This window comes from Rhinolophus ferrumequinum, chromosome 7, assembly GCF_004115265.2.
Source record: "Rhinolophus ferrumequinum isolate MPI-CBG mRhiFer1 chromosome 7, mRhiFer1_v1.p, whole genome shotgun sequence".
Taxonomy (NCBI): Eukaryota; Metazoa; Chordata; class Mammalia; order Chiroptera; family Rhinolophidae; genus Rhinolophus; species Rhinolophus ferrumequinum.
In genome coordinates, this window is record NC_046290.1 from 9,128,192 (window position 1) to 9,140,598 (window position 12,407).

The 12,407-nt window shown below is 39.2% G+C and overlaps 1 protein-coding gene across 1 annotated transcript in view; it reads right to left on the reverse strand.

The window, feature by feature from the left end:
* Positions 1-12,407, reverse strand: part of DNAH5 (dynein axonemal heavy chain 5) — a 210,324-nt gene that overhangs the window by 152,125 nt on the left and 45,792 nt on the right. Inside the window, exons 17-22 of the mRNA XM_033111135.1 lie at positions 9,218-9,363; positions 4,699-4,864; positions 3,813-4,052; positions 1,995-2,185; positions 1,819-1,906; positions 200-333 (exon numbers count right to left, since the gene is read on the reverse strand). Of these exons, the coding sequence (XP_032967026.1) occupies positions 200-333; positions 1,819-1,906; positions 1,995-2,185; positions 3,813-4,052; positions 4,699-4,864; positions 9,218-9,363 (965 nt within the window). The remainder of the gene's footprint in view (positions 1-199; positions 334-1,818; positions 1,907-1,994; positions 2,186-3,812; positions 4,053-4,698; positions 4,865-9,217; positions 9,364-12,407) is intronic.

Consider the following 12,407-nt stretch of genomic DNA (forward strand, 5'->3'; position numbering starts at 1 on the left):
AACAGGAATAATAGTTCTTTTTCCCCTTGCAATTAGAATGAAAAATCTCTAGTTAAACAAACATTTGTTGAGTATGTATAAGATATTATAAGCCACTCACTGCAGGCACCAGTGAGACCGAGGCTACATGGAGGTCAAGCGTGAGATGTTCAGCTTCATGCAGGCATCTGCCAGAAAGGAAAGACCCCTCGTGACGTACCTTTTTGGTGGAGGTGATGATGGTGCTAAGTACAGAGACTAATTTTACAATTTCTTTGTTGTCAGAGACATTCTTATAATAGTTCCTGGTTTGCACGGGAATGGGTAAATTTACAGACGCTACCTCACAGGTATCTAAAAACAGAAAAAAAGAGACAGAAAATGATATCGACCACATAAGGAACATGTTTTAAAAAGAGAAGGGGATTTCTGTAATGGTCAAGTTAGGACCTTCGAAACTCTTCTTTATAAAAGCAACTGAAAACAGTCAGAAAAAAGAAAAATGTCAATATCTATTCTTCAGGACTCTGGAAAGTAACCAAAGCTTTCAACAATCCACGGAACATTTGTTTATTCAGGAAAAAATGCTAAATCTTGGTAACAACAGTGAGTCCTGTGCTGTTGAATCTGCTCTATGCCCATTGCCCCTCCCTGGCTGCGAAGAAGCTTCAAAACCCAGCAGCCTTACAACCACCATGACTGTGAGAACCACCACCTAGGCGTCACCAGAGGGCTCAGACTGGGTTTGGCGCTCCTCAAGAAGCTCCATAGAATTGTCCCAATTTGACCTGTCTGGACGCTCCCTGGAAAAGCTGCATTCAAAGAGTTTATCTTTATTTGACCTACCCAAGAACTCACTGAGAAGAAAGTCCTATCCCCAAGGTGTTTATCAAAAAATGATTGGCAACCAATTGTGTAAGATCACAGCTCCTTGAATTACTGACGTGCATTGAGGCAAACAAGAGGTTGGCCAAAAAAGTTACAGTTCTGGGGAATGAGATGTCCACAGAAGGCGTTGTAAAGCCCTGACCCCATCCTGGCTCTACAGGGTCATGCATATGTACAGAGCTGTGCGCATGTCCAGGAATGACTGAAAGATGCTGCAGTCTTCAAGCCTTGGCTGAACACAATCAGTAAGGAAAGGCTAAGGCAGAGTTGCAAACTTTCTGAGCTTTCAGGGTGCTCCAACATACACAGTGTCTCTAGGCAAAGGGTGGGAGACTTACTGGTTCAGAGAATGAAAGGACATCTTTGTGCAATCACTAGTTGACCAGAAAACTAATCAAGCAGAGATTACAATAGTACACTCCACAGAAAAGACAAATTTTGTAGAATTAGTCCAGGAATGTCAATAAAGGAACAAACAGTAACAACAACAGACCCTGGGAGGAAGAGAATCAGATTTTCAGAGCTGCCACATTGTATTCCTTAAAACACAGCAACTTGCATGTCATGTGTCCCCTAATTTTATAGAATACAAATGAAAATCATGGGATGCACAGCATGTACACACATCATAGCATGTCGGCAAAGCAGGACACATCATGGGTCGACAATGTCTCTTGAATATGAGGAAATATTCATTGTGATGAAAACAAGTGTCTCTTCAAACTGAGAACATAAACCCTCTTGTCCCCCAGTTCTCATCATTACATTCAACCAGAAATCAATGATGCACCCACAACTGTGATATTAAAATACATGAATCTTTATATTTTTGTAAACTTAAAATTGGCTCATTGATATTCCAGTCTACTCTGATTTGAGAATTGCATGAAGGGAAAATATTTTAGGTCAATAAATACTGGTTTACAATGACTAGTTTAAAATAACATTTACCTTGAGGTTCATTTTCTCCCATTTCAATATCAGAATCACTGTCCTCATTGTTCTGCAAAGCAGCCATTTTTCTTTCATGAACCTTTTTCTACAACATAAAAGGATATTTGTCAGCTCAGTCCCATCTGTAGAAGAAGCAGCCTCCGTATGAAATAATTCCTTCATCTCACACTCACCTTGGGTAACAGCTCACCACTCCACTGTCTAACCCCCTTGGTGACATTCATGATGCACTCCACAGCTTTGTTCAGTGTCTGCTGGATGTCTTCCAGGGCAGGGGTCATGGCAATATTGGGAATGACCAGAGTGACATCAGCCCGGAAAATGGGCCGACTGTTCAGCTTCATCGGAGATGCACTGTTACTGTCTGAGTTAATGCAAAACAGGGAAGATGTACTCTTTTTAATTTAAAATGGGACTTATTTCATTCTTAACCAGAAAAATTAAAGCACCTACAACAATATATTATAGGTATATAATCAGACACATATTTGTTGAATGAATGAATGAACGAATGAATGAATGAATGAATGAATGAATGAATGAAAACTATTGGAGGATCTAGTTTTGCTCCACTGAGCAGCTCCGTGGAACCCAAGCTATCTTCCATCGATTACAATTTGTCAGTACATCCTCAGTAAAGGATAACCACTATGTGGGATCAGGCTTTAACTATGTAAACTCTTAACTAAAATGTTGAAAATGATACTGTCCAAAAAGTATATGCCAACACATTAGTTAAATGTAGAATAAATAGGCAGGGAATTAAGAACAAGAATAACTATCAAAACAAGCCAAAGTCAAAACAAATAACTAGTTTGGCCTTTCAAATAAAACATATACCTTTCCTACCACAGTGTGTATAATCCAAACTCAGAGCAATTAAAAAGTGGAGAAGAAATAAAGTGTAACTCACCACTTATATCCCAGAGGTTTTTAAGTTTGAAATAGGTGTAGGTATATAAATATAGACGTGTGTGTGTGTGTGTGTGTGTGTGTGTGTGTGTGTGTGTGTGTGTAACTTTATGAATATAGTTAGTGGGAAATACCCATAATATATAAAGTTCGGAAAGAAATGTGATTTAATATTCAGCATATCAACCAACATTTGATAAGTTTTAATAATATCCCTGTGTCAAAAAAAAATGACTATCCTGCATTCTGAAGTAAAATAAAACATAATGAACCATGCCACCAGTCAAAAACTTATTTCAGTGTTTCTACTTTTATTCATCCACTTTTAATTAAATTCTAGAGACACTTTCCCTAAAATGCCAATATTCCAAATAAATAAAAAGGCTTTATTATCCTATTGTTTTTCCATTTTAATTACTTTTTTTTTACTATTTTTAATTTAAAATTAAATTTCAGACTGTCTCCAGATTTGATGGATTTTTCTGGTCCATCTGGGAAATGCAATGCCTCTTTCTGAATTCTGCTGAGGAAGAGATGATTGCACCGGGAATGAGGAAACCAGCTGGAAAGTACTAAATTGACACAAAATTGATTTAAAAAAAAAATTATTCTGCTTTGAAGAGCCTGGCATTAATAAGATCTCCTCACTTATAAGACTGGCTAATCATCTAATAATTTAACAATGAAATTTTCTTTCTATAGATCTCCTCTTTTAAATGTGTGGGTTTTTTTCTTTCACTAATTCATTTTACATGTTTTCACCTTATTGCAAAAAGATTAAAAGTGATGCCAACTCTTATGTTATTATCAAAAGCTAAGTGACCTTTAACAGATCACTTAGCCTCCCTGTGCTGCAGTTTTCTCGTGAGTTTTCAGATGAGAGTAATGACAGGATCTACTTCATAGAATTGTTCGGGTAATCGAAGTTCACAATGTATAAACTTACAAGGAGGCACTCAATAAACGGTGGGTTTTTTAATTATTTAAATTTAACAGGAACACACACACACACCACCACCACCACCACCACCACCAACTGTGCCTGGCCATCCAGTAGGCAAACTCTGTGGGATTATTACCCTGGAAGTTAATCGTGTTGGAGGCATGAATGCGTCTGCGAATGGCCTCTAGAGTATTCCTGGTAACTTTCAGAAGAGCATCCATGTTTTGGTGATTGAAATGAGAGAGCAACTCGCAGGCTGCTTCCTCTAACAGCTCAGTCTCTTTCTTCTTCCTTTGGATTGTCATCAAAGGCAGGAGGTCAGCCCCAGCAGTGAGAGAAGATGTCAAGGGGTCGGAATTTCCTTCTTCTCTTTTTGCTGTTATAAGATGAGAGAGAGAGAGAGAGAGAGAGAAAGGAGAACCATCTATTGCAATTGAAGAGAAGAAAATTAAGATAAATGACATGCAAGATTGATAACACTTAAATGTCACATGTCTTAGAAAGTGAGACCATCAAAGGACAGGATGAGGAAACTGGGGTACCAGCTGGACTTGCCTCCTCAGTGTGAGGCAACAGAGAGGCAGGAGCTATGGCTGAAAAAACAAGCCTGGGTCTCAGAGGACTGGGTTCTGGTGCTCTCTTCCACCCAGAGCCAGAAAACCTTGGGGGAATAGCTTCCCTTCTCTGCTTCTCAGTGACCTCATCTCTCCCACAAAACGTTTGCTCTAGTGCAGATGTACTCCAATGGGAATTCCAATCCACTTTATTGATAAGGTGAAAAAACACACACTTATACCTAAATGCAAAGAGAGTTAACAGGGTGATGCAAAGTACGTGTTTGTAGAGTTTAAAAAATAATAATGTAATTAATGACATGGAGTCATTACAATAGGCTCAGAATCATAATTTCAGATTTATAAATGTCCTTATAAAATGTGGAGGGTGTCTACAGAAGTGTGAAATTAATTGCTAGGTCGAAAGTTTGTCCTGAAAGAACAGAACTCTTCCATTACCCCTCTTACCTGAACCTTCGTTTCTTGAATCAGCACTATTCACATTGGGTGCTTTTTTACTTTCTTTTTTAGATGAAACTTCCACATCCAACAGCATATTTATTAGCTCACTGACTGCTTCCTCCACTAATGAGCTTTTAAAGTGTAGTATCTGAGCACCATTTACACAAAGGTCCTATCACAAAATAAATAATTAGCACAATGTCACATTTGTTGATCTCGCTCTTACAAGCACGTTAGGGTGGTAGCAACACCACAGGTTTAGCCTCCAGATGAGATTTTGGCCTCCAGCGATGCTTGGTCACACCCCTCGCACTAACCCATGGCAGGGGTACTGGAAAAGAACACATTCAAGATAAGGGAACCAACTGGAGCAGCATGGATGAGCCAAAAATCACACTTACTTCTCCAGCAGTGGAGGAAACAACTCCAAAAGCCACCAGCAGCTCTCTGCCCATGAAGTGGCCTTCATTTCACATAAATCTGCTCCAGGCAGCCTTCCTCCCCTTCTCACCTTTGCCAACAAGCTATAGTCAACCCAAATTAATTTTACATATTCCCCTCCCCTCCATCTAGATTACATATTTCTCTAAAATGAGATTTAACAAAAATAAACTAATCTGATTGGGGCACTGTTGGTCAATTCTGTAGGACAACAAATGATAATAGATGATAGATAGATAGATATTATAGATAGATGGTAGATAGATAGATGAGAGATGATAGACAAAAGATAGATAGATAGATAGATAGATAGATAGATAGATAGATAGATAGATAGATAGATAGATAGATAGATAGATAGAATGGACGAACTGATGGATAGACAGAGACAGATGATGTAGACAGTTAGGGATTTACCACCTAGTTGGAGAATAAGCCCATGAAGCAATAAACTCTGTCGAGTGGTCACCGTCTCCAGCTCCATCTCAAATCCCGCCATTATTCATCCTAAGACTCTCTAATGTGCTCGTGGACGATTCACTCCAAACATCAGCTTCATCATGCATTTACCTCCTCATCACTCACAAACTTCACCTCCACTCCACTGCTGCAGGGCACATGGCATTTTGATGTCATTAACATAGGAGCATTCTGATGTATCCTGAAACTATTAAACTGAGCAGCAAATAAAGTATAAATAACAACTTCACTCCCAACTCGGAACTTCACCCAACTACCAATCTCTAGTTCAGAGACAATTACGAAAAAGAGACAGAGACAGTTACAAAAAACGAGGCAGGACAGAGATTGGGCAAGGATTCAGACAGAGTTAGCACCATCTAGTGACAAGGATAGACTCTAGCACCAAACTACCTGGATTCAAATCCTAGCTCTGCGTGATTCTGCGAAATCCTTCTGGGCCTCAATTCTCCCATCTGTAAAATGGTGGTTATGATAGAAACTACCTTTGGTTGTTGGGAATATTCAAGAAGATAATGTATGTATAATATTAAGAATAGTGCCTAGCACAAAGTAAGCACTCAGGAAGGACTTGTTATTACGGTCAGCAAACCACATACAACCACAGGATTTACATTTGCCAAGCTTGCTTATCTCGTTCCATATAAACTAGCTCTTTGTTCTCTGTGAGATAGCTAATAGTTTTTGAAGTCTGCATCATAAATCCTCTGACTCTACCCACCCTCTCCTAATAACATGATTTCTCATTTCAACCATTCCTTTGCCAATATCCTTTACTCCATCAGCAGGCGCTCAGCCTTCCATTGGCCCATGCAGGAGAAGCCCAACCCATACGAGCCAGATGATCTACCCTCTTCACTTACACACAGAGGTCACGGCAGTGCAGGGGCTCAGCACTGGAACTGCACGGCTCCCAAACTCAGTCAGGCCCCTGGTGCTACCAAGGAATCCTCCTACATGACTCCAGTCACATTTCTCTACAAGCCCCGTGACTGCTGTGTCCTCAAATCTTTAGACCATCCTTCCCCATCTAATGACCTTGATTTCTATAGCACAAAGCACATGGAGGCCATGATATGGGGACTCAGCAACTCCCTGGCCCCATGCCTTCACCCAGAAGACAAACCGGGCTCTATCATTAACCTTTTCCTCCTTTTTCAAGGAATGCAATGTTTCTCTTTCTATTCAAGAACAATCATACAACCTGAGTTCTAAATCACAGATTCACTGCTTCCCCTGAGACCATGCTTATCAAACATTCCCTTTCTCCTTCTCTACTTGATTTTCCACCTCAGTGTGTGGACATGCTCGATGAACTTCAACTAAATGTCTCCCTCCAGCTACCATAACAACAAGCTTTTGCCTCAGGGCCTTTGCACTTGCTGTTTCCTCTGCCTGGAATGCTCTGCCCCAAAGATAGTCACATGACTTGCTCACTCACTTCCTGTGTAATCACAGAAATCATCACTGACCATTGATATAAAAATCACAGCTCTCTCTCAGGTACTCCTTTTCTCCATTACCCTCTTAATTTTTCTCCAGTGAATTTATCACCACCTGATATGTTTTTGGTTTTTTTACTTTTTTGTTTATTTTTCTGTATCCTCCACTTGAATGTAAGCTCCATAATGGAAGGGATTTCATCTGTTTTGTATTGTATCTCCAGCAATGTTTGCATAAGAGCTCCACAAAAACTTATTGAAAGAATAAATAAATTATGAAAAGTAAACAAATTCAAAGAAAATCATTTATATTGGTAATCATTCATTTATATTGGTAGTTATTTATTGTGGTAATCAAAAATGCAAATTAAAATTAGGTTCTATGATTTTGCTACTTGAAATAAAATGTATAAATTATAACATTTATGATTAATTTTTACAATTTATTATAATGCATTTGTTACATTTTATTTATAATATTGCAAAATTATAATAAAAATTATATTACAATTATAATAAAACAGTGTTTGTTGGAAGATGGTGAAATTGGTACTATCACATTGCTGGTGGCAATGTAAGTTCATACCACCTTTTTGAAAAGCAATTTGGCTACAAATATTAAGAGCCATTAAATGGAACCACATTCTTTGATGCAATAATCTTACTTTAGAGGAGGAAGTCATTTTAAAGGGGAAAAAGGCATGATACATATAAATATATTCATTGCAGGTCTTGGCAAAATAGAAAACTTTGGAAGCCATGGAAACATCCAGTAACAGGGAACTAGAAAGTAAATTAAGGTCCATCAATTCACTAGACTATTCTGAAGGCATCATTAAAATGGTAACTATGAAAGACATATACCAACATGAAAAATATTTCTTAAAAAATGTTGAGAGAAAAAAGTCACTTCAAAAGCTGCTATATGTATAGTCGAGAATCACAATTTTATTAAAAAGCACATAAATAAGCAATACATCAAACACAGTTCCCTAGAGGATAGGACTGGCTCACATTCCTAGTCTGCTTGTACAAACTATGGTTTGTGCTAAACAAAGGCTTTCCTTCTGGGATTCTGCAATTTGGTCCATGCTAGGCACAGGTGCCTATGTGACCACACCCAACAAAAACCTGGGAACTGAGTCTCTGATGGCTTTCCTTGGGCAGAAACGTTGCAAATGTATTGCTGCATTTTTGTTGCTGGGGACAGAGTAATCTCCATGGGGTCCCTTGTGAGAGAAAGAAAACATAAGCAAGCCCACAGATCCATTCATCCAAACTCCACATGTCTTTTCCCTTATTGTTCTAACTCTATCCTTACAACATCAAGGTAATAAGTCTTAGCCTTGAACACAACTAGATTCTGAGTTCCATGAGTCCTTCTAGTGGGGAAGGTCTTCGGGACTCCTGATATGCCATATTAAAATCATCATTGACGAGTTCTTATAATCAGGATGCCATCGGGAACATTGTAAATGATGCTAAAGTGACATTCCCAATGGGGCACTTCCTGGAGCACCGCTCCCAGGAGCTTAATCCTGGCACACAGAAGAAAGTGTCCCCTTTGCAAATAAGTTGGAGAAATAATGGGCTCTTTTCCAGGAGCCCTTCTGATGGCCTTTATTTTAATATGAGAATGTGTAAAGAATCTGTAAGGGGAAAGAAGGGGGCAGTCTTTACGTTGAGCAGTTTGAACACAGACTCTACTTTCCCAAGGTTTCCCAGCAATGGCTCCAGAACCGTGTGCCACAGAACACCAGTTTGGCAAACACTGCTCTACAGAAAAGTTTAAAGGAGAAATTCTGTCCAGAAGCTGTTTAAAATAAAATAATTTTTTATTAATTAACCCTAGCTTACTAGAAGCTTTTCAGCAAAATGGCCCCATTCTTCAAAAAATATGGAAAAATGAGAATTGTGTCCCACAGCAATTTTCCTCCTGCTGATCTGAAAAGAAATTATTTGTTCCTCATGTGTAAGTGACTCCCCAGATACATTCTCTGCGTTTTAAAATGATTGTCAGAAGGTTCCTCATTTGAATCGCGTCTATCACAGACCAATCACAGGTAGAGGGGAAAAAATGTAATTTAGGCTTCAAAAAATGCCCTTTGTAGCAAAATAAATCATTTTAAAAAGTTTAAGAAAAACATGAATATTCTACTGACCTTTGTCATTTGGAGAAACTCTTCGCAGGTGAGCGGTTCCTCCTGGGGGAGCCGGCAAAGCGGCATGTGACTCATTTCTTCCAGAATGGCATCAATACGGAACTCGATCCAATCGTTGACCCTGTCAAGCAACAATTCCAGGTCCTCTTTGGGGGGAAAAAAAAAAAAAGTGAGTCAAAGAAATTAAACATTTTGCTTTAAAAACAAAAAACAAAATCAGTGCTTGATGAAACTGCCGTAGTAAAATCAGGATTCAAGTCGCTCCGCGCCGCAGTTTCACGCTTGGTTTTCTCACCGTGTTCTTTCTTTAACCGGTTTCCTCGATTTCTCAACCTGCCTCACTCGGACTCACGCTTGAAGATTCGGCCCAGGAGGCTCTCTGAGAGTCTCACATATTCGAGTGGCCCCTGCCCCTGTCCTGACCCTCACCCCTGGGCGTCCTTCCATCTCTGCTTATGCCCTATTGTTTATTCGTGCGTCTTAGCTGCTTCCGGAATTCATCTTCTTCATCCCTGTATCTTCAACTCTAAGCCCAGTGCCTGTTCCACAGGAGGTATTCAACAGGAGGTGAAATTTCCCCAATTTTCCTTTTACCGTTACAGTCATAAGGTACATTTTTTAAGTTGTGGTGAAGTAATATTGCACACTAAGTTCCATGGACAGAAAGGCCAATTCTGGAGGAAATTAACAAGTTTACTTCAAAACTAAGAATGATGATTCGCGAATTTTTATCTATGGAGTAGATACATTTTTCAACAAACGTCTTACAGTAAATTCTCTTTTTTTCCTGATACAACTTTCTTCAAGGAAATGAAGTTAAAATTGAATACAGAAAAATCCATGTTATTTATTCCTGATGTATCAGAGATGTAACCACCTCCTTAAATAAATACTCTTACTTCCTAAAGAACAAAGCCCTAAAATTTTTCAATCATTTCTAGGGTAACTTTTAAAGAGGCTACTCGAGACACCAAATAGTTCTGCCTGGTAAGCTTATTCATGACTAAAAGAGCACCAGTACATTCATTTAAGCATATGTGTGTTCAATGAAGTTCTTTATTATTTCTGATTCTTCAAAACATCTTCAAGGACATCTGTGCCTCCACCCCCGAGGATGTCTACATCCTAATCCCCTGCGCATGTTACTTTATGTGACAAAAGGGATTTTGTAGATGTGATCAAGTTAAGGATCTTGAGGTATGGAGGTTGTCCTGGATTATCCAGGGGGGCGAAGATAGTCTGAGGGTCCTTCTATCATAACAGGGAAACAGGAGAGTCAGAGTCAGAAGACAACGTGACTACTGAAGCAGAGGGCCAAAAAGAGATTTGAAGATGCTAAGCTTCTGGCTTTAAGATGCAGTGACCATGAGCCAAAGGATGTAGGCGGGCTCTAGGGGCTGGAAAGGATTCTCCCCCTGGAGCCTCCAGAAGGTACCATCTCTGCTGATACCTTGATTTTAACTTCCTAAGACTCATTTTGGACTCTCGCCTCCATAACTATGTTATTTTCAGCCACTGAGTTTGTGGTAACTTGTTACAGCTGTAATAGAAAACTCGTATATCTATGCATAGATTGGGCAAAAATCATGTAACCAGAAGTCCTGTTATTTTAAAGAGTGGCCAATACTCTCTTAAATGCGTGCTACAAATAAACCACCTGTAAAGACAAGGGCTGGCTCTCTAATCCAATAAAGAATCCAACTGTTATTGAGATTCAACACAGTTTGCCTCCCAAAGAAACTTAATCTTTATTTGACCTCAGTTCCTTAATTTAAATCACAAAGGGAAAACAGAATCAGAGAACTATGAAGACTTTCTTTATAAACTAGCTCCTTGTCTCCAGTGAACACTAATAAAACATCCAAATTGTTAATCCTCTAATCTTAATTATCTAATCTCCTAAATAATTTAGAGATTATTACTAAAGTCTACTGTGGTAGCTTGTTCTAATTCAGTTGTGATAACTCTTCTTACGAAGTTTTCATAGATTTTATAAATGCCTCATTCTAGAATTTTAGCCAATTTCCTCTTGTTTTCATTCTTAGACAGATGTATTTGGGAAAGAATATTCGTTTAAAGGCAAGGAACTAGTTTCTAAACTCATCTTGACTGCACACATCTATTAACATTAAAGCCCTTTAGCATCTCTGGGTCATAGTTTTCCAACTTTAAATTGAAGGTCTTATTTAAGATTATTTCTATGATCTTCTCCACTCCTCTAATGCAGGGGCTATCTGATCATTCATTTTATAGTATTCAACCTTCAAATTGTAATGAGCCTAAAACACTTCTCAATCATATCAAAAGACCCCAACTTGTCTTTGAATCTGGTCCCCAACCTATGAAGCAAAACAAAGAGGGCAGGAGGGTTCAAACCATTCATTCCTCACTCCACTTCTCACCCAACCCAGTACCTCCCAAATATTCCTGAGTACACCGCACCTGGTAAAATAAATAGCTGGACCCTTCTGAATTCTAAGTTATTTGCAAGGTACAATGAAAATCTACTAATATGCTCTTGACAATTTAGGCTATAAGTAGAGTAGGTACTACTTTAGCACGAGAGAGAGAGAGAGAGAGAGAGAGAGAGAGAATGAATATATAAAAGGAGCCAGCATAAGAGGTATCTGGAATGGATGCCCAAGAATGAGGTGATGATATCAAAGGGCAGGAAAGAGGTCAGGGAGGTAAAGAATTGGAAAGAGATTAACTACATAAAACTATTGCAATTATAAATTCATAAGAGTATGGGTATCTAGTGTGCACCTAGAAATACGAAACTGAGTAATACAAAAGTATAAGAAACAGCCTGATTTTCACATCCTTTACAGTCAGTTTGGGAAGAAAGATGGAACTGTACTAAACCATTAGAAGAAACCAAAATATAGTCTGTGGTCCCAAGTGTAAAACAACAGGGGGCCACAGGAGGAAGGGCTCCCATGAGGTGGAACAGTCCGAGTAAGCTTCTGGAAGTGTGGAGAGAACTGAGCCATGAAGAGAAGGTGAAGGACATTGGGTAGGGGAGGAGAAGGGCACTAAGTCTTCCTGGAATAATCCGTTTTTATCACATTCAAAACTGTGCTCCACTGCCCATCCCGGAAGGTCCATAAGATGTTAATATGTCCTCTGAGAAGGCAGCCAAGGAATTCTGGAAAATGCCACCGGTAAGAGCCCACTCTGGGAGACCCGC